Consider the following 22,874-nt stretch of genomic DNA (forward strand, 5'->3'; position numbering starts at 1 on the left):
TGTTTTTTTTGTCATCACTGTTTAGCTGTAACTCACACACTGTCTATTTTGAAACTTTTCCTGTACAGCACCACTGTCACCGTTCCTTTAAAGGTCTTGGATACATTCATACATATCCATACATGCGCTACCAGCATGCAGTGAATTTACTGCAAACAAGGGCATCTGTTGTCATAAAATATAGAACATGATACCAGCATGATATTCCACATATGCTATTCTGCTCAATGTTATGGAGCAATATGCACATATGCCTCATATGAAGATACTACTCACAATAATAATATTCCACACGTACATAGACCCTCCATGAGTCTGGATACTGTTTGCGTTGTATTTGTAATCTTCAGAGATCTAACCAAACTGAAAAGTCAATTTGCCCTGAATAAAGGAAGAGTGGTCTTATGTAAGCAAGGTCAGTGCCATAAAGCAAACCCACGCAGACAATTCACTTCAGCAAGTCGGACCAGTCAGATCAAAGATGATGTGAGTGCGTACTGCAGAATGACATCATCAGCAGACAGCTATAGGTGGACCGATGAGCCTGTAAACAGGTGAAACCCACAACGGCCAGAACCCTTGCTGAAAATTCTCGCCACGATTCTCATTCCTTAATATCACATCTGAGCAGTTTCGTTTACTGCAAGTGGAATCAGTCCAGAGCAGCTGCTTAATGTCCCTCTCTCTCTCTCTCTCTCCCCCCTTTTCCCTCCTCTCACCCTCTCTCTCCCTCTCTTTCCCTCTCTCCCCTTCTCCCTCTCTCCCTCTCTCTCCTGTGCCCTCATACCACTCAGGCCCGAACGCCCCCTCCTCTCGCCCACTCTTCATCAATGCCTGACAGGGAGCATCAGAGCCCGGCGCGCGGGACAGAAATAAATGTGGGAAGACAGAGCGGAGCTGGCGCCAGCTGCACACCCCACAGCCCGTACGTCCCCCCCCGTCACGGGCGGCGAGAGGCGCGAGCCCCAGCGCCCCGAAACGAGCCAGGACGGGACGGGACAGGCGCGCCCCGAAACGAACCGAAACAGAGTCCCGCAAACGAGGCTGCGGACCGATCGGCCGAGCGAGCGAGCGAGAGAGCGAGCGAGCGGGAACGGGACAGTTCGCCAAACGCGACGGGTCTGCACAACGGACGACGACAACGACAGCAGCGGCAGCGAAATCAGGACACGCGGGGCGAAGACGCGGAGGAGAGGAGGAGAGGAGGAGAGGAGGAGAGGAGGAGCGGAGGAGAGGAGGAGCGGAGGAGAGCAGGAGAAGAGGAGAGGAGGCTCACCAGGTGCAGCATGTCGTAGATGGACTCTGAGGAGGAGCTCTTGCTGTTGCTGTGCCTGCTTTTGCGGAGGACGGACATGCTGGGGCGAGGGGCGCGGAGAGAGGGGCGAGGGGGAGCGGGCTCCGGCTCTGAGCTCTGAGCGCGCTCTGCTGCTCCAGTGCTCCTCGCACACAGCTCTGCGCTCTGCGTCTCCCCCGCACCCTCCTCCTCCTCCTCCTCCTCCTCCCGTCTGCTCTCAGAGACGCACGGCATAGCTGAGCATCTGAGCTGCCCTCCCTCTCCATCTCCCTCCCTCCCTCTCTCTCTCTCTCCCTCCCTCCCTCCCTCTCCCCCTCTCATTTCCTCTCTATCCCTCTCTCGCTCCCCCTCTCATTTCCTCTCTATCCCTCTCTCTCCATCTCCCTCTCTCTCTCTCCCCCCCTTCCTCTCTCTCTCTCGCCCCCCTCCCTCTTCCTCTCTCTCTCTCTCTCTCTCTCTCTCTCTCTATCTCTCTCTCTCTCCCTCTCTCCCCAGCCCTCCTGACTGCTTCCCTCGCTCTCTCTCTCTCTCATGCGCGGGGGTGTCTGACTCTGATCTCAGCCCCGGTCCAGCAGGTGTGAGAGAGCGCGCGCTCAGCAGAGAGCCTGCGAACTCCAGCACTGATCAGCACCGAGCGCTAACAGGCGCTAACGGCTACTCTCCCGATCAGACCCACGAGGCAGGAGGAACAGCGGAGATCAGACGCACGGGCACGATGGAAGGAAAGAAAGAGAGAAAGAAGGGAGAAGTGTGTGTGTGTGTGTGTGCATGCCTATGTGCGTGTGCATGTGTGTGTCAGTTTGTGTGTGCATGCGTGTGTGTATACATGCGTGCGTGTGCATGCGCGTGTGTGTGTTTGTGTGTATTTGTGTGTGCGTGCGTATTTAAAACATTGAGACCCTCTCCGGCTGCAGCGGGGAAGCACAGGAGCAGAACTGGCGTTCGGTTTGGAGAGCAGAGCAGATTTGCTCAGAACAGGAACAACAGGTCGGGAAACAGCTGAGAGAGACAGATCCAGAGCGGCAGCCTTTCAGACACGTAAACACAGGCCTCCGAGCACGTGCACGTGCACGTGCACAGTGCATGTACACTGTCTTGCCAGCGTCTTACTTCGGCAGGGGAGCGCTTGACCCCAATTTGCAAAAACACTGTCAATCTCCTCTGTGCAGCTGCTCATTAACCCTTTAAGGCTTGAGATCACAAACATGTGATTAGAATGTTCTTAACTGAACGTCCTAACGCTGATGTAACAATCACTACTCGTGACTGAAAGCAATGGAGTTCTAGAACACTGACTAAGAATATTTGGGGGGGGAGGTGGGGAAACATTCTAAAAAGCTGCCCTTCAAAGGATTAAGCAGTACCCCACTCAGTGCAAGGCCGCAGGGGCAAAAGGCATTTTGGGGTCCACGGCATCGGAGCCCCACGCAAACAGCAGCGATTTCTGGTCTCAGTTTGGGGTGTGGTTAAGACGAGTGAGGGCGGGGTCTAAGGCCACACCCCTCTATGTCGCTCTGGTGTAAACGGAATCTCCTTGGCTGTCACCCGGACATGTGACCCAAGAGCCAGTGACACAGATAAGACCTCCGGAGAATGTCGCTCGCAGGAAATGCAGAAGTGAGGTCCAACTGTCCAGTGGGGGTGTTCTACACATGCTGAAAAAGCGCTATCGAAGTGTACCCCGAAAAGTAAAACAATAGCCCTGCGGGGTTCAAGTGTTAAAATGACAATTAATGATTCCGCAAAACAAACCTAAGCCCCTTTCCGCATCTCAGGATGTCTGTGGGCTTTAATGAGCCCCTCTAGAACATTCCAGCTCTGCTCATCGCCGTGATCTTGCAGCCTCCCCCTAAATAAAGTACAAAATGCACAAAGCCGCAGAAGCTGAGGACGCTCTGTAGCGCAAGCTCAGAGAACAGAGGCAGCTTTGCCACGACGTGTTGGCGGCGGCGGGAGGGAGAGAGAGAGCGAACAAGAACCAGAGGAAAAGATCACAGTGCGACATTAAGAAACAGACAGGAGTCTAGTTCTCGCCCCCCCCCCCCCCACCCCCATTGTCCTGGAACAAAGAGCAACACCTGTGGAAAAGACGCCTCCAAGATGCAGCATCAGTTCTTCCTGAAGAACAAAATTAGCGTCTGTCTCCACTTTCCAGGGCTCTAAGGAGCATGTTTCACTGGAACTCACGGCAGCAGCAATCTTTCAGACGACGTCTAGCGCATTGCTGGCGTTCAGACAAAGCTTGATTTGTACTTCACAGTGAACAAAAAATAAAAAAATGAATAAAATAAACCCATTCCCATACACAAAAGTCGGCATCCTATGATAAAACCAGTACGCCCTGTACACCCACCACGGGTCAGAATGAAAGCTGAGACTGTAGACTTCAGACCGAAAAGCTCAGCGACTCTGTGGGGGTCTACCCACAAGGCCATTCTCTCACGTTCACACGCGATGCCATCCCAGCCTATCAGGGGAAGGGTCCCGCAACCCGCTACCCCGTGGGAAACGATGGGAAATCAGCGTTTCCTTAAATGGAGAGCAGGAGGCTTCTTAATATTCTGTGAAACAAACAACCCACAAAATGGAAAAAAAAAAAATACACGACGGTCTGCCTTCACGGGTGTTCATGGTGGGCAGAAGGCCAACATCAGCCACTGTCCCTGGAGAACGATACCTGCAGAAAATCTTCTGCCTTTGTCTGCACAATGAATGGAGTCTGCCAAAGGCCACCGCTAATGGATTTATATAGCGTCTCTTATCTTGGGTTATTAAAGTGCTTTTTAATGAAGGGGTGGAATATCACCTCTAATGCGTAGCACCCACCCCCCTGGCCATTGTCCTTTTTTTGCACCAAGATGCTCAAATGCAGGGCCAGAGTAGACATAGGGTCAGGATACCTGGAAACCCCCCAATGCATTAACCTCTAGATTAAACACAGTAAGTCAGGTTACCGGTTTAACACCTTCAATAGACTTGGGAGCCCCTCACACTGAAGTGGGATGCTGGTATTCTGCTTGGCCCATAAGGAAGACTGCCCCCTACTGGCCCCCCCCGAGAAATTACAAGCAGCAACCTGGATTTCCCAGCAGGCCTACTGTCCGGATACTACCCAAGCACCAGCCCCACATCACAGTCACCTGGAAATGGGAAGTGGCAGGTGGGTACAGATGATGGAGAGGGCGACAGCTATGGCACAGCTTGTGCCCATGTGCAATTTTCACTACCATTTCGAGGGCGTCCTGACATTGGGGCTCAGGCCGAGCCATCTGAGTAAAACCAGCAGGCGACGCCGCCGGAGCAGGCAAGGAATCGATTAAAGAGGCTTTGATCGCGAACCTGCTCAGATTGTGAAACCCGCCGCCTCTCGATTCGTTAAGATGGCAGCGGTCGCGTTCCGCGATGGGGCCGCGCGTACTCGAGTGCGCCTCGCTAGCCGAGCGTCCCGCCGGTGATCCGCCATTTTCCCCGCAAACCCCCCCCCCCCCCCCTTTGACATTGCCGAGAAAAACCCCTCGAGCTTTCGCGCGACAGAGACGGGGCAAGACCGCAGCGTCTTAATCCTCTTCGTTTGTACTTGATGCGGACGCAGAACCGTAATCCCCGTGCAGAATTAGAGGGCGTCCGCGAGGCGTGCGCCCCTTTAAATCCGTCGCCTCAGCAGGCTGCGGCGCACGGTCAAATTACAGCGCGGCAGATGGAGCCGTTTATTATCTCAAGCCGTCCGGCGGTTCGCTCTGCCGCCGCGTCTGTTCGGCAATCAACCGCCGCTATGGCGTTTCGGATCTCTCTGCAATAACGGCGTGGGGAGGGGAGAGAGTGTCCCCGGAACAGGGGCGCCACGTGCGGCACTGCCAGATTGAGTTTGGGCCCCGGGAAAGGATCCCACACCCCACCACCGTTAAACGATGCTGTACGTGGCCCTGCGGTATGTTCTGCACCCCCCAACCCCCCCCCCCCCCAAGCTTTGGGCCGCCAGAGTTACTACCGCGTTCTCCCCACTGATGATGCCGCTGGCTGCAGGCACAGCTCTGAGTGGCCAGGACGTCCTCCCCTCTGCTGACGTGACCCGGGACAGGCCCGTAGCACAGGCAGCAGCTCCGGGGGGGGGGGGGGGGGGGGGGCGGTAGGGGGCGGGGGTGTAATCAGAAGAAGAGAGGTGGGAGGGAGGGGCAGATATGACAGCACGTGAAAATGAACAGAAAATTTAAATTAAATGATTCAAACCCCCGCGTCACCTGAAGTGCAGAGGACAGCCGTCACCCCCCCCCCCCTCTGATTGGCCTCTGTATTAGCTGCTGTCTTGCTTTGCACTTAAGCCAGCGTGAACGCTTCTTACATTTTAATCACATCAGGTTCGGGGAAGAAAAGGAAAGAGAAACGAAAGGTTCTCATAGTCCCCTCCTCCTCCCCCACTTCCTCTTTCGCGAGGAGCGCCGCTTCGCCCCGTTTATTTATTCCGTAATCTTCGGAGTTCAGGCCGGTTCTCCGGCGGCGAGCGATGGCAATCGGCGCACATAATCGAGCAATTAGAATGTGAGAATAATTAAAGGAGCATCGTCGTCCTCTTCCTCGCCGCTTCGAAGCGGTTAATTACTCCTAATCCCCTTGGCTGCTGCCTGTCTGACAGATGCGCAGACACCGCCAGCCTCTGCACAAGAGCGCTGTGCCCGTCTGCCACCCAACATCTCTCCTTAACCCATTAATGTGTGAGATCACAAATGAGTGATTAGAATGTTCTTAATGGAACATTCTAATGGTGATGTAATCATCGCTACCGGTGACTGAAAGGGATGGAGTTCTAGAACGCCGACGCCTACTCTTCAAAGGGTTAAGCAGAATGCGGTGGGGGAGAGAGCGAAAGGACACTCCGGTAGAAAATCACTGTCATTATTCCTGTCAATCATTTTTTTAAAAAGCCAGTTAACTGGGCTCAAATGCGTCCGTTCTTTTGTTCTGTTCGGTATGTACAGCCGAGAGAGGAGCAGGTCAGGGCAGGAAATGCTGAACGAGGCCCAGCAGCTGAGGGTGAGGAAAGAAAGACCAGGGCTGAATTTTTAAAATAAAGGTGGGGTTGTCAAAAAGAAATGTCTGTATAGCGCAGCTTCATAAAGCTCAGTAATTCACTCTGAGGCAGATGGTGTGTTTGAGAGGGAACCAGAGGCAGCCTGATAATTCACACTTTCTCCTCTTTTATTTTTTCTCTCTTTCTCAAACAGGAAGCCAGTGAAGAGAGTGCCAGACAAGGGGGGTGGAGGTGGGGGGGGTGGGGGGGTGGGGGGAATGGGGAGCGGGGGGGGGGGGGCGCACTGCATGAGACCCACTGCTCTGACAATCAGCCCCCCCCCCTCGGCGATGGAGGCTCGCCGTCGGGAGCAATCACCGCCCAATAGGAAACCTTCGCCGTTACCACGGCGCTCGTCTGACGCCGCAATCAGGGCGCCTTACGAAATCAGCGGCCCTGATTTTAACGGCCGTTTTTTATTTTATTTTATTTTATGTTTTTTATTCACAGTGCAACTCAGGTCCCGCAGAATCGCCTCAACTTTCTCAACGAAGCAGCGTCCCCGTCCGTCTCACACGACCCCGGACACACGCGACCCGGCGACTTCGTTTCCAGAACCTTCGGCCCGCACCCCACGAACCACCGGGGGGGAGGCGATGCGTTCGTTCGTTAACCCCCCCCCCCCCCGGAAAGGCGACCGAATCCGTCCGCGGTTCCGCTCGCCCGCTCTGAATGGCGCGGCGCTGCTGATGCGGAGATCAGGCTCCGAGCCGCTGCGATTGTGGCGGGGGCTGGGCGCGGATCCGTCACCCTCAGTTTATTAACCCGGCTGACCTTCACAGCTCTGTCTGCCGGGGGGGGGTGGGGGGTGTAACCGCTCAGACTGTCAGCTTGACAGCCCCCACCCACACTCTTCACTGCGAGACTGACAAACCAGACAGACCCTCACACCCCCCCCCCCCTCGCTCCCCTCAATCATACCCCCCTCCCTCCCTCCCCCCAACCCCCCCCATCACCACTGAGCCTCTGCATAAACTACCTTCACCGTAAAAGGTTACCGCTTTCACACAAACACATCACAATGTAATATACCGGCAGAACCCCAATCTCTGAATTCCGCCTGTCATGTTTACACACTCAAGCAGGGAAAGGAAAAGGGCTCTCTGAGCACTGTTTCAACGGTCCATATATTAAATATCGGCCGAGACAGTCGCGGCTCTTGCATCTGGTTTAAATGAAAGCTGGCATGACTCCCCCACCGCAAATACAAACCGCAACACTCTTTGGCTCCAGCACAGCTGACTTAAAATGATTTTGGCTGGGATTCAACATAAAATTTATGATGTATTTGCAATGTGAAATATGATTTATAGTAATGGGTAAGGACATGCCATATGCTCTCCATATGCTTTCTTATTTTATTTTTTTTATAAAAGACTACAATCTTACATAAGAGAGAAGCAGTATACATTAACCAGATCTGTTTGTCACTCGACACTAGCAAACCCAACAGAAATCAAACTTGCTTTTCAACGGCTGAAATTTCATCTCGAAGTGACACATGCTGTAACTAAATATCCTAAGCAGTTACAGAGTTATTCTGACCGAAACCAAAATGCGATATTCAGCACCGCAGTGAGTTCCGTACGGCGTCGTGTTCAAAGGCCCTCCTCACCTTGGCGTTGTCCTCCAGCTCATCGAAGATGTCGTACTCGTCGTCGAGACTGTCCCCGGCGTTCAGCAGACACAGGCCGGGCCCGTCATCCAGGATGTCCTCTGGGAAAATCACACCGGAGGTTACGGCACCGGCTCTGTCGACCGGGAAAACCGCTTCGCTCCTGACCGAGCGGAGAAAATCCACACTCTGCCTCAGCGGCAACGCGATATTCAGTTCATATGCATCGGAAACACGAGACGTGAGCAATTCCCACAATTGGGGAAGTTAATAAAGAGCTGTGTAAGTGCAGATTTATTGCTCCATAATTTCCTCATTTCCTCATTCACACTGATACTCCTGCATCTTTTTTCACACTGACACCCCTCCATCCTAATACTTACTGATACTCCTCCATCCTAATACATTACTCACTGATACTCCTCCATCCTAATACACACTGATACTCCTCCATCCTAATACATTACTCACTGATACTCCTCCATCCTAATACACACTGATCCTCCTCCATCCTAATACACACTGATACTCCTCCATCCTAATACATTACTCACTGATACTCCTCCATCCTTATACACACTGATACTCCTCCATCCTAATACATTACTCACTGATACTCCTCCATCCTTATACACACTGATACTCCTCCATCCTAATACACACTGATCCTCCTCCATCCTAATACACACTGATACTCCTCCATCCTAATACATTACTCACTGATACTCCTCCATCCTAATACTCACTGATACTCCTCCATTCCAACACACACCAATACTCCTCAATCTCATATCACACCAATATTCCTCCATCTTATTTCACACTGATACTTCTCCATCTTTTTTCACATTCACACTGATACTCCTCCATTCTAATTCACACTGACACTCCTAAACCACACTTCACACAGACACTCCTTCGCACACTGATACTCCTCACTGCCCTGTCCCAGTCCTGACTGAGACTGTGCAGGGACTCACCCTGGCTCTGGGAGAAGATGTCGGTGCACAGCTCGTCCTCGCCGTTGGAGCGGCGGGGGGGCAGGTAGCACAGCTGGTGGCGGTCCATGGCGGGCAGGGTGCTGACGGTCAGCACCAGGGAGGTCTGGGAGAAGGCCACCTTCATGTCGGAGAAGTTCAGCGAGCTGGCCTCCTTCCCGTTCAGCTGCAGGATCTCGTCCCCGGCGTTCAGCCCTGCGCCACAAACAACAGGTCAGCCGTGGTCACCACCGAGAAACAGACTCCCGCTTCACCTCAGCGGCCAACTGTCTGCTTCAGCAAAGTAGCTAAAGCATGACAGCATCACAATGATCACAGATAAAGAGAAGCCAGTTTAATGAACTAACTCAGCACACACAAATCACAGGCGTCTAAAAACTCCTGTATCTCCCCAGAGTCAAAGGAATGAAGCGATTGCCCCAAAACTACACTGGCACTGATAAAGCACCAGGGGCCTACAGACAGGTTTCTGTGCTCTCCCTCCTTCTCCCTTGAGCTCTGCGGTGTGACCCAGGTGTTTCAGAGCAGTGGCAGGACAGGAAGTGTAGGACCACAGCTGGCCCCTATTGGACAGCACACCTCAGTCCAGCTGCCCCTATTGGACGGCACACCCCAGCCTGGCTGCCTCTATTGGACGGCACATCCCAACCCGGCTGCCTCTATTGGACGGCACACCTCGGCCTGCAGCAGGGCTGTTTACCTTCACAGAGACTCAGAGCACCACTGGGTCATGACCAGCCAGTAAAACCTAAGAAGCACTCACAAGTCCTGCCACAAATAAGCCAGCACATGCTCAGAATTTATTTTACATTTTATGAGACGTGCTCAAATTAAAAACGAAGCATCGGATTCCCCCCGCCCCCCGCCCCCCACTCTTAAAATGTCATGTATATAAATTGAACAGAGGTGAATTATTACTAACCACAGACCCTCTTGCAGCTTTTGGGTTTCTCATTTCTCAGTGTGGCGATGAGGCCAGCACACCCAACCCCCCTCTCCCCCCCCCCCCCTCCCCAACCCCACCCCCCAGGTCACCACAGACATTTGCAGGGCAGGATAATGAATCGCCTGCAGTGAATTTACATAGTAATTTCCCTTAACAGACTCCAGCCTGCTGGATTACATATGCCTCCCCGTTCGACAGAATACCCCGCGAAAAAAAAAGAAAGAAAAAAAAACGCATCTCAATAAATAATGCAGAGAGGACAAAGCAGAGTTGACCGAGGGGGGGGGGGGGGGGGGGCTGTGCATCTACACCGGTTCTACAAACGAACGTCGGTTAAGAACGGCAACCGGTTTAATCCAGAGCCTTGCCACACGGGCAAACTGACACAGTCCCCCAAAGGAGAAGTCTGACTGGTAGAGAATAACGGCAGTGAAACCTTTAGCGAAGGCTAATCCCCCCGCCTTCACTTCTGTGATGTAGAGCTGCTGCACGCCGTCCTCCTCCAACACCGAGATGGAGAAACCTGTAAGCACAGAGGGAGAGAGAGAGAGAAGGAGAGAGAGGGAGAGAGAGCGAGGGAGAAAAAGAGAGGAATAGTGAGGGAAAGAAGATCAAATAAAATGAAAGAAGGAGAGGGAGAAAGATGAGAGAGGGGTAGACAGTAAGAAAGAGAGAGAGGAAAATAAAGTAATGGAGAGGAAGAGTACAGAAGAGAGAGAGAGAGAGAAAGAGACCAGCCGTTAGAGCTCATAACTGTTTCTCCCAGTGACAAGCTAGAAACAACACAAGAGCCAGACTAAATAAACACAGGTCATAAATATGCAGCGTCAGGTCAGCCGCACAGAGCAAATGCATTTCGAAGGCAGTACCAGAGCGAAGGCTGAATTCAATATCGCAGATGGACGGAGGATTGAATTCAGATGCCGTTGGACGTTCGGCATTTCAGAGACAGCATAATCGTGTACTTCCATTCAATTTCTTTCCCCGCCACCTGTGCCAAATATTCAAATGGATCCTTACCGTAGCCAATCGAGCAGGATTCATCACGGTCAAACCGAACCAGTTTAGTCACCTTGGAGCAAATTTCTATCTCTTTGTAGAGCTGTGAAGAAATTAAATATTGATTAGACTCATTATATATTGAAACAGTGCAATAAGAAGCCATAACTCATTCAGATTCTCACGTGGGCAACAGGAAAGGTGAATTTAAGATTCTTTTTGCACTGGAAATGGAAGGACTCAGCAAAGATCTTCATGCTAGAATCTTCCTGCTTAAAAAGCTCTGTTTGTTTTGAAGAAAAAAATTGTTTATTTTCCATTATAGAGATCTGAGTGCCCTTGCATTAAAGAACTCAACAAATGATATGGGGTTTTCTCTATAACAAACAAAACAAAAGAACACGCTGACATCTACAGGTAAACACACAGCACATTAATAATTCATAAAGTAGACTTTTAGGAGATCCCAGAGGATTTCACACTCATCGCGTAGTGTACATAAAGAACTGACTCCTCAATGCGCAAGAATGAGCTCTGCAGTCACATTTCCCCTAACCGTAAACGGCTTCAGAATTTCAACAGGAAAAGCAGAACAAATTAGTCACACACCAGAATACCAGCAAAGCCTAAAATCCCCAGGGTCTCTGGTGTACGGGTACGACACGACACTCACCAAATCACACAGGTCCTCTTCCGGTTTGGGGACATAGAATTGCACTTGGTTGTCGATTAAAAACTTCAGACGCAGGTAATGCTTGGCAAGATCCAAGTGATGGGCCTGGAGGGTTTTTTGAGAAAGATATTTTTTATGAAAAAGTGTTTAGGGGGTTTCTGCAGTATTGCAGACATTTTGAATGAAAATCCATGTTTTATTGACTGCGTCAGTAAAGAGAGGAGAAAAGCAAACTTATTTAAAGAAGCCACTTGATTTTTATGCTTTGCAGTTTGTCCTCAGTTAAAGGAGAATGAGAGTTAAAGCTCATCTTCAGAAAGTGGATTAAAAGTAAAACTGAATGACAGATTGTTAGTAGGTTAAAATCCCTGCTCACTTAAGGCACATGCAGTGGTATATTCCTACGTACACAGCTAAAGCGTTGTCATGTAGACTTTCGGCTTAAAATTCTAATACCAGCTATATTAGGTGTACATACATAACTAATAAGACACATTGAACCATGTATTAATGCACTAGCCAGAAAACCATCAAGCAAATCACTATTAATTACAGGATTGACATAGTCAAAGAAATTAATTTGTTGAATGAAGATGCACTACGCTGGAATAAGGGTGATACCCCGATATTTCTTTGATTTTTAAAAATTTTAATAACATACCAGATTTGGCAGACGCCTATGATAAAAAAGTTAAAGGGGGGTGGGGGTGGGGAGGGGGTGGCGGTGATAAAACAGGGAAATGGGTTGGTGGAGGGGGGGTGATCAAACAGAAACAGAGAAGAAAGAAAAGATGTGATGCAGGAAAGACACAAAAACAAACAGAAGATGAAAGGTGCTCGTAAAGCAATAAGAAGGGAATCCTATAATTCGTTTTACAGGCCCTTCACCCTGAAGCAGGTCAGAATGATCACACGAGGCTGAGGGCTTGGAGCTTCCCTCAGTATAATGGCAGGGGAACCGAAGTGTTTTTCACTTGTGAGAAGACAAACGGGGAAGCTCGTTCAGGAACTCGAAATAAATGTGGTCCCCGGACTCAATCAACACTCCAACCCCGGGATCTCAAACTCAGGTCCTGGTTGGCTGCAGGGTCTGCAGTTTTTTTTTTGTGGTTTCCTTTCAATCAGTGGCCAAATTAGGCTTCAGAAACAAGGTGTTTGGAATCTTTAGCCAATCAGTGACCACAACCCTTCAGCACCGTAGATTGAAATCACAGTTCTAACCTTAACTGTGGTGTAAAAACAAATGGGTAACTTTTCTGCATGAAAGTATGAAAGTATTAAATTATTTGAAGTAATTATGGGGATCACTGAATTCACCAATCTGTGTTTGCACATTGAAGGTTTGCATGTATTTAATTGTCAAGTTAATCATAAATTATTACTGCAGCTTCCCCAAAATTGTGAGGGAGAGGGAGGGCCTTGTACGTGAAACTAATCAATTTATTACTGAATGTAAATTTAGTCAATTCAAATATCTCTTCTTCCAGATGCCTGCCAGACAGCTGGCTCAATTTCACCTCCCTTTCAGTGCCGAGCAGACGGCAGATTTGTTTGGGACGATGGAGATTTGTTTCGTTTTTTGCTTCAAACGAAATGTGAGATAATGATCTTCAAAGCCCACAGCCAAAACCTTGTTCAGTGGGAACACAACAGCAGGAGGATTCTGCCCAGTCCGTGCTAGCAGAGCCAAATTATAACCGTTTCGCCTCGTCTCTGTAAACCCCAGGGCTGCAGAACTGGAAGCCATTTTCTGGTAGTTTGGGGAAAACTCAGGCTAAAAATAGCATGTCTTCAGGTCTACTGGACATAGTGTACAAATTAAACAGGACATTGCATTTCTTCCCCTGTCATTTTATTTTATAGTTTCAGTGTGGGATTTTTTTTTTGGGGGGGGGGGGCACTGTGGACCACCAGAGGTAACAGGAAGAGGGGAACAGAGAGTAATGTGTCACTTCTGAATTTAATGTGTCATTTTCTGAATCCAAAAAAAAAAAGCATGTGAAAACAGTTCCTCTGTATCAGTTACAGTGAGTCACTCCCCTGTCCCAAACATCCGTGAATCAAGTGAGGTGAGACGGAGCACAGCAGGGGAGCTATTCCGCCCGGAGACAGCGAGGATCACTGGAGGACCATAGAGCGCAAGCCACAGGAAGTCACAGCTCTGATGGCATCGTGAATCAAGTCATAAAAATTGCGATTGGTTTTCCAACCCGTGAACGGCTGCGCAGAATGCCGCTGACCTGGCCGCTGCTGTCGTTTAATCTTGTGAAGACTGAAACATTATCATGTTGCATAACACCACATGATCAAGAAAACTCAGGTAGAATGAGCAAAACTGCACGCTGAAAATGAATATTTAAAAAAAAAAAATAATATTGATGATAATTGTGTGAAGAATGTTCTCCACGTCTGTTGGGTGTAGAGTAAAGCTGAGAACGTTCTGGAAGCTCCTTACCTTGCAGACGGTCTCCAGAGTGTCGAGGGCAGACTCCCCAGGCTGGATGATGGCGAGCACCGGCTGATCGCTTGGCAGGCAGACCCACGAAGGCGTGAGGTGCTCAGGAACCCAAATGTCGCTGTCTGCGTTGTGCTGGGGAATGCTTTTCAGCGACGCCTCCTTTTCCTTCTGCGAAAAAACAAAACAACATGCCCGTGAGTCTTCACTGTCTTTGGATTCACCCCATCTGCAGCCAAAGAGACTAACCTTTCCCATCACATTAAAAGGCATGAGCAAAAAAAAATAAAGGTATCTTAAGACATTTTTCTCTTTCTGCTTTCCATGTTTCCAAACAAATAATTTATCACCACTACTGCTGATCAACAAAATTGTAAAATGAAAGAAAAAGGAAAGACCCGAAATAAATGCGATTACATCCAATCACAGCTGCCTGGAAACTATCGACACCAGCACTGGTTGAGTCCAAAGGCCCTGGCGCGTTCCCTGCTGTGAAAACCGTTAAACTGATGACTGACAGCTCGATGTAATCACTTCGCCAGGAGCGCTGCCGGGGGTACGCACTTCTTCTAGCGATGATCAGCCTCTGTGCTTCAGTCAGACCGTCAGTCACCGCGGGCTAAGGGGCTCGGTCACGTCACCCCGTCTGTGGTCATTATTCCCCCTTTGTCCTCGACAGCGACAATCTATCGACCGCCACCCCCTCCCCTCCCTTCCCCTCCCCCCCTTCAAACCCCCTGCCCTCAAAGCCTGACGGTCTGGTCTGGTTTGAGGGCCCCCGGCTGACATCGATGTCTGCAGGGCGTGTCCGCGCCGCGGGAGTAATGTGCACCGCGAGCGCCATCCGCCCGCTACGCTGACCCATAATGCACCTGCAGGAAGCCAGGAAGCGGACGCCCCGTTTCGCCCCGTCTGGCTTCCTCTTCAGGGGTCGCCTACACCTCCCTGACCACCCCCCTAAGCCCCCCACAACCACCCACGTACACACCCCCTGCGCCCCCGCAGAGGCCTGGGTGTGTACATTCAGCGCGGTGTGCGTTTGGGGTTTTCCGATGCACTGGGAGGATGTTGGCTAGCCTCCCGCCGGAATGACCGCGAACGCGTGCAGGAGGCGCGCGCGACGGCAGCATCGCCCGCGGTTCGTCGCTAGGTTACGAAGCTTGACGGACGGCGCTCACCACGCTCTCCCTGGCTGAGTCCTCCAACATGCCGTCCAGGCTCTTCTTCACTGGCTCCTCGCCGTCAATGAACACCTGGGAGAGGAGGAGCAGGTACCGCCTGACTACCAGAACAAGGACGCAAAAGCACCTTATGCAGCACCCCCGAATTTCAGGTACTTCAGTGCTAATAGCGCTTAACCTACAGGCTAAATAGTATCTAACACCGTATCAAGCCTGGTCTTCAAAACCCCCTAGTGTCTGCCTCTACTACATCACCTGGCAAGCTATTCCACACATTGACTTCTCTCGGCTTCCTAATGACTGAGCGGAATTTACATTTTGCTAATTTCCATTTACATCCCCCGGTGCCACTAACAGAACTCAACCTGAAGAACCTCTTGTACTTCACATTGTTAATCCCCTTTATGAGTTTAAAGGGCGCAGTCAAACCTCCCCAAAGTCTCCTTTTACTGAGCCTGAAGAGATTAAGCATCTTAAGTCTATGAAATATACTCCCTGTCCATAAGAGGTTTCACACGGGGGCCATTTGTGAACATGACACTGTGCGACACTGCGATGCGTATTGTATTTGCAGTAACAGGACCCTGTGATGATATAGGAGGCTACAGTAACGGGGGGGGGGGGGGGGGGGCGAGGGAGGGGGGTGCTGACCTGGTTAATGCTGGGACGGCCCTTTGTCTTCTTCTTTGAGGTGGTGTCCAGGCCCCAGAGGGAGGAGAAGCGGCTCTTGCGCTTGCTGGAGGAGCGGGACATGGCCTGCGTGCGCCTCCTCACGCAGCTCTCCGTACGCGCCGCCACCTGCACCAATCGCACGGCACCGTCAGACGCGGACGCACGGACACACGCTCAAACACACGTCACTCGCACGCTGACACATACACACACACACACACTCTATGTGTATGCGTATCTGTGCGTGCATGTGACATACATACACACACACACTGACATACACACGCATACGTATGTACATACACGTCACTCACGCAGACAAATACACATACTCACTCACACACACACACACACACAGGAGTCATGAAGCACAATAGGAATCCAGACTCAAACTGCACAACCAGACACAAAGAGAAACTCAATATTACAAACCAGGCCAGCATAGCCCCAGAGGTACAGTCCAAACCAACATTTACACAGACTTCCAGCAATGCAGCCCAAAGCAGACACCAAAATCGAGGCCAAGTATGACCAACTAGACCAACAGACACCCCAAGAAGTAATACAACACAGACAGGCAGACACGCCGAGAAAGTCGCAGTATTACAGACTGGACAGCAAGAAACCTAGAAATTTGGTTGTATAACACTACCTAGCAGATACCCAGAATCACAGCCCATACGATCTGACATCCACAGGGACAAGCCAACTCAAGTGAGACTAGCAGAGACCAAGAGAGTGCACGTCTCAGCAAGACCAGGAGTCAGACCAGCACAGCCCAAAGAACCAGCACAACTCCTTCTACGTTTACCATGCAGACATTTAGCAGGCAGTCACACTCGCGTACTGCAACGCGACTTACACAGCACACGTTCTACATTCACATATTCGTCTTTATTATGAAAACACAAACCGGATATTTACTGTAGTGGTTCAGGTCAAGCGCCAAGCTCAAGGGTACAGCAGCAGAACACCGCCTGGGAAACGAACCCATGACCTCAGAGTTGCAAGCCCAGCTCTCTAACCATCATGCGGTGCTACCACTGCTGCCTTCTGTGTGCTGTGATCTTGGCGGAGACGACGTACTCGTTATGGAGGGTAATAAACGAAGCGCGTGGGGTGATGCTTTCCGTGTCAAATGCTTGCAGGCTGAAACAGAGCCTGGCATTTCTGGGCTAAATGATAAAAAAGGTTAGAAAAAAAAAACTGGGGCACTCTTACGGGCTCTCTCAGAAATACTTTCCGGAAGGTTCTCAAATAAATACTGTCGGGTACAGCTTCAACTTTTGACTTTTTGTCGCCGTATTTCACAGGAAGCACTTCACCCGCCTCCAACCTTCCCTCCATCAACTCACTCTCTTCCTTTGTTCTTTTCCATCTTTATTTTCTACTCTTTTAGATCTCGGTCTTGAGGATGTTTTTTTTTGAGGGAGGGAAGGAGAGGGAAAGCGTGCGGTTGAGAGTGAGCGAGCGAGAGAGAGAGAGAGAGAGAGAGAAACGGAGAGCTGTTTGAAGGAGCCTTGTTCAAAGAGGAGCAGTACGTGGGAAAGATCCTTCGCCGTCTCCTCTTGTTCTTCTCCTCTCCCTCCTGCTGTCAGAGTCCTCCGACGCCCACCTAGTCCCTGACTTGCGTGGGAGGCCCAGGAACAAGAATCCTACCGATAAGCCAATTCAGCGCCGCAAATTAAAGCCTTATTCTTCCGTCTCATCGCTCCGGTATTTTCTTTTTTTTTCTTTTTTCCTTTTCCAGTCGAAAATCCCATTGGCTCTCTGCTGTGAAGGTTTTTTTTTTCTGTTAAAAGCTGAAGACCTCTCAGTTTGAAGTCAGCCAGTAATAGTTCTCATTTAAAAGGTGTATTCATGCTCAGCTCAGATCTGGGCAAGAGAAAGAGACAGCCTCTGGAGGGGTAGTCTCCCCCTGACCCGACTCTCTGACTGCGCAGAACCAGCCCAGTGATGCGTGCGCGACCGCACAATAAAGCGGAGAAACGGGGCACGCTGTCATATTCATAACGTTCATAACGACATTTAGAAATGCTATCATATTAGAAATTAACCCTGTGATACATATATTGCGGATGAGAATGATAAATTGCTTCTTGTTTTTTCCATTTTCATTTCATTTAATTTAATTTAATTTCATTCTCTTTCATTGCACACTCCAAAGGTCAGAATCACATGAGGAATTCTGGTTATCAGCGGAGGCAGAAGCACACAAATAAACGAGCAGTGGAACAGAGACCGTACACGTCTCATAATCAGGGCACAAGGACAGGGAAGTGCAGTATACTGCAACTTGCTGAACTTGTCTTTTTTCCTGTATCTTTGCAAATCCCACCGCAGCGAGTCAAAAAGGTTAGTTACTACAGCAGGGACGGACATGAAGCACTGCAGCTGGCTTTTCTGTCTGACCTGCAAACGGGCAGCTGTTGGCTCCAGTGTTTTTGTTTGATCAGGTACGGGTATCGTGGTTCTGCTTTCGTTTTTTAAAAGAAAACCTCATGTGCTACGAAAAAAAAAATACTTTTTTCTGCACTGTACAAAGAGAAAAGTTGATCCCTGATGATGCATTTAAGCTTCCTTACAGGAGTTCGCTATATCTTTGGATAGTGCTGCTACGCTATTTCTGTTTACTTGACCTATTGATATTCCTAAGTAAGCAATAGTGTGTTCACAGCAGATTCAGTAGCTATGTGCTTATTTTTCATTGGACAAGTTGATGCAGGCAGCGACAGTTTACAGAGCTAACGCTAACCATTTATCATCCTCAAAAGGTTTCATTTAAACTCTACTCAAAAGAAGTTTCGTGGAAACTTGTGGATTATATGAAGCAGTATCTGGGCGATATTCCACGACAGGCGTTCAGAAAAACACTGCAACAACCAACGCTCAACAAAGACGAGGAGCTGTCTAATATTAGACCACCTCCAGCGGCCTCTTCCCTCCGCGTTCGGGGAGGAACGGCTGGGCTCCGGGGGGGAAGAGAGCTTCTCCTGCCAGACGGAGGAGGCGTTAGCCAAGGCGCTATCAAACCGCGCTCGTTTGTGTCGGCGTGAGAGAGCCGCGTTCCCTCTGCCCGAGTCTCCTCACGGCACACTCTGCATGAGAAACGCTCAGCGACACAGACACTCGCGGTAAAAAAAAATGCGGAGCAAACGGACCGGAATGAGGCCAGCGGGCCGAGCACGCGAGGAAGAGGCAGGAGGAAGAGGAGAACGTCAGACTACATAAACGACAATAAGAGGCCATTCTACCTGGGTTCCTTGTTTACCAACAGTCTAGAGAGTATCAAAATCTGAACTCCAACACCCCCGATAGGTCTCTGACTCTAATGAATGACCACGCATTGACAAGTACTTGCAAACTTGCAACATTAAATTCACATTTAAATAATGTAAATTATTACTATTTTTAAGTAATTCCCACATTTCCTCCTTGTACTGCCGACAGAGCTGAACCTGAAAGACTTGCAGTGGGAGGGTGGGGGGTGTGGTGCTGGGAGTTGTGGGTGGGTTGGGGTGGGGGGGCCTCGTGTGGGCTCGTCAGTTGAGAGGATCCAGCGCTGCATCAATTCTGAACCCTAACACCCACAAGAGTCTCTGCCTGAAATAAATTACCTGGCAAGATGGTTCCACACGGATATCAGTACCATATTCACCTTTAAATAACCCCCTCCCCTTTTTCTCCTTGTTCTGCCGACAGAACTCAGAATGAAAGACCTGTGATGGGGGGTTGGGGGGGGGGGGGGTGGAGGAGCAGCCACTCACCAGCGCGTGGAAGGAGGAGACGGAGAAGATGCCCAGCCGGCCCATGGCCAGCTTGGAGGGGCGGGAGGCGAAGGCCAGGAGGCGTTTGGGGTTGGGCAGCTCGCCGCCCTGCAGGCTGGCCAGGTAACAGCGGAACCGGAACAGGTCCATGTGAAACTGCTCCAGGTTCTGCTCCCACAGGAAGATCTGAGAGAGGGAGAGGGGGAGAGAGAGAGAGAGAGAAGAGGAGGAGGTGAGAGAATGAGTAAAATAGAACAAGAGAGTGCGAGAGAGAGTGAGAGAGAGAGTAGAGAGAGAGAGAGAGGGAGAGAGAGAGAGAGAAAGAGTGAGAGAGAGAGTAAAGAGAGAGAGAGAGGGAGAGAGAGAGAGCAAAAGAGAGAGAGAATTTAAGAAGGTAGAGAGAAGGATGCACACAGGCAGATGCCATTTGCTTTTTGAATGCACATCAAAGAACTCTAGGAGAGGTAAGTCCTGCCAAAAGTGATATCATGGCCCTGGTGGTGGAGGGGGGTGGGGGGGGGGGGGAGGTGGGTGTGGGAAGACAATACCCTTTGTTTGGGGGCCCCTGCAGCGCATAGAGGGAAGTGGCCGCTTCATGTTTCAGCCTTGGCATTCTGTGTTAATGGGCCAGTATTTCAGGGGGTACTGGAGCAGGACGGGGCGATTATTTACATAGCCCCGGCGCTATATCCCCCAGACAACGGGGTGAGAGCGTAGCCAGAGAGGCCTGCGCGTCTGCCAAATATCTAAAAGCGCAGAACAATGCCCCCTGCATTCCCCTGGCGTTCAGAGAGCCGGGGATCTCCAGCTCTTCTGGAATCTTCCGCGCTCCCCATTCATCCCCCGCACAATGGGGAAACCCGACCCGGCCCGGCGCCGGCCTCAGAACCGCCCCCCCCCCCGCCACCCACCGGCGGGCACAGAGGCAACCTGAGCCCCCGCTCCTGTAAACAGTCATTAACCAAAACATAAGCTTCGCAGGTAATTACCGCACTTAAAAAGCACCCATTAGAGGCTCGAAGGAGTCGAAAAGGCAATAGCGGGGGATTTAAAGGGATGGGGCAGAGATTCCACCGCCTCTATCAGCGTGAGAGTGCGAAGGAGGGAGTGAGCTGCATTGTGGTCACACAGCCTCTGACATCCAGGAGAACAGAATCCAACAGAATCCCCTCAGCCAAAAGCCTACATCACTGCGTTACAGCCTTGGGTGTAGGAGAACACTATAAAAACAACTAGCTCCACAATACTTCAGCAGTGTGTATGTATGTATGTAAGTATGTATGTCCAAAATAATAAACAAAGACACTCACACATTAACTATGTGTTCTAAGAAAAATCTAATTAGTTAAACTACAGGTGTTGCCTGAGGTTTTGATGTTGGAGATCCAGGCATGGTGGAAATGCCAGCCAGACTCTGCAGGCTAATAAATCAAACTCGGCAAGTGTCAGAGTTACGTGCTTCGCCGCCAGGGGAAGCTACCTGCTCCAGGATGGTCTTCCTCTTCTTGGAGTCGGTGACGGCGGACAGCTGCATCTCGCCCATCTTCTTCATCTTCTCGTCCATGTCGATCTTCTGCTCCAGCCTCCTCATCTCGGCGCGGAGCAGCCGGACCGTGTCCTCGCGGTGGTGGTGGCGCGCCACGGCCGCCGCGCAGGCCGAGTGCGTCGCCGTGATCCAGTTCTCCAGCTCCGTCTGGCTGGAGGTCTGCCGGGGGTCAAAGGTCAGAGGTCAGAGGTCAGCGTCCGCGAGGGAACGAGCAGCCGCTCCGATCGACGGGCCCGCCGGTCGGCGCCTCTGCAGTCATTTAAATGGATTGTTCTCTCAGAGCGGTCAATACGCTTATCTGGAGCAATTAGCGCCATTACCAGACAGACGGTAGGTGGCGAACATGGTATAAATCTGCAGGTAAAAGAGGCTCTAATCTTATCGTTTAGGATGCAGGGATGTGGGGGGGTCTCTGAATGAGAGTAAAGGAGGAGGAGCTGGACGGCAGGGGGTAGGGGCGGGGGGGGGGGGGGGGCGGGACGTGAGACGCGCTCACCTGGAACAGGAACGCGTCTCCCAGGGAGTTGCTGAGGCAGAACACGAAGTCCTTTTTGGGGTGCTCCGGGACGGCCTGCACGATGCTGTTCTCCACCCAGACCGCGTGCTTCGGGACGCTGTTGTGGTCGATCCCGGATCGCCCGTCCGTCTCGTAGAAGAACAGCGTGCACCCTGGGAAGAGGGGAGAACGCAGAGCGGGAAAAGCGACTTTTAATGACATTGTCGTTTTTAATTTTTTTTACAGAGGAAGGAGACCTGCTGCACGAATCCCACAAGACTTGCACAAATTAAACGGACGTGCTGCGAATTGATCGATATCAGCCTGCTCTCCAGTGGCCAAAATTAAGAAGTGCAGCTCTGAAATGCTGAAAGAGGAAATGACTACGACACAGACTGGATTTTAAACCAGTTTAAGCAGCATTAGCTCTAACACAGGGCCAAAGACATGATTCGATTGAACAAAAGAACCAGCAAAAGAAAGCATGCCTGACAGAGTGCTGTTTTAAATGGACTGCCAGTGTGACACTGTCACATCACATAGCATTACAAACACAAACACTGTGAGCCACTGACCCTGACTGTGAGAGTATTGATCCAACAGGACCAGAGAATGAGATTCTGCAGTATGACTGGGACAGGTGTCTGCATGATGATGATGATGATGATGATGATGATGATAATGATAATAATAATTGTGTGTTTTTCTTAACCCCATTGATGCGCCAGCTGTGCAATCTAATAAGATTATAAGCAAGGAATAGATACGAACAGACTAACAGAAGCACAGCGGACAGGTAGAGACATGAGCAGCACATGAGCAGGATGTGCAGTGAGGTGATGGCAGTCACATGTAAGAGATTGGCAGAGTGACGGGAATGAATGAAGGGAGACTGAGGGGGGATGGATGAACAGAGAAAGTGAGGCATATGAAAGACTGGAGAGAGTGAAGAGAACAGATGAACAGAGAGAGAGGAGGACAGATGAACAAAGAGAGAGATGAACAGAGAGAGGGATAGATGAACAGAGAGAGAGGGGGATGGATGAACAGAGAGAGTGAGGGACGGCTGAACAGAGAGAGAGAGGGGGACTGATGAACAGAGAGAGAGTGAGGGATGGCTGAACAGAGAGAGAGAGAGACAGATGAACAGAGAGAGAGAGAGAGAGA

The 22,874-nt window shown here is 50.6% G+C and overlaps 1 protein-coding gene across 1 annotated transcript in view; it reads right to left on the bottom strand.

Moving 5' to 3' along the window:
* Positions 1–22,874, bottom strand: part of LOC118209999 (T-lymphoma invasion and metastasis-inducing protein 1-like) — a 74,344-nt gene that overhangs the window by 12,914 nt on the left and 38,556 nt on the right. The window contains 11 exon segments of the mRNA XM_035385784.1: positions 7,975–8,075; positions 8,955–9,167; positions 10,355–10,441; positions 10,939–11,020; positions 11,591–11,695; positions 14,046–14,216; positions 15,224–15,298; positions 15,878–16,024; positions 19,666–19,851; positions 21,146–21,370; positions 21,708–21,880. Of these exon segments, the coding sequence (XP_035241675.1) occupies positions 7,975–8,075; positions 8,955–9,167; positions 10,355–10,441; positions 10,939–11,020; positions 11,591–11,695; positions 14,046–14,216; positions 15,224–15,298; positions 15,878–16,024; positions 19,666–19,851; positions 21,146–21,370; positions 21,708–21,880 (1,565 nt within the window).

The sequence above is a fragment of the Anguilla anguilla genome, chromosome 12 (assembly GCF_013347855.1).
Source record: "Anguilla anguilla isolate fAngAng1 chromosome 12, fAngAng1.pri, whole genome shotgun sequence".
NCBI lineage: Eukaryota > Metazoa > Chordata > Actinopteri > Anguilliformes > Anguillidae > Anguilla > Anguilla anguilla.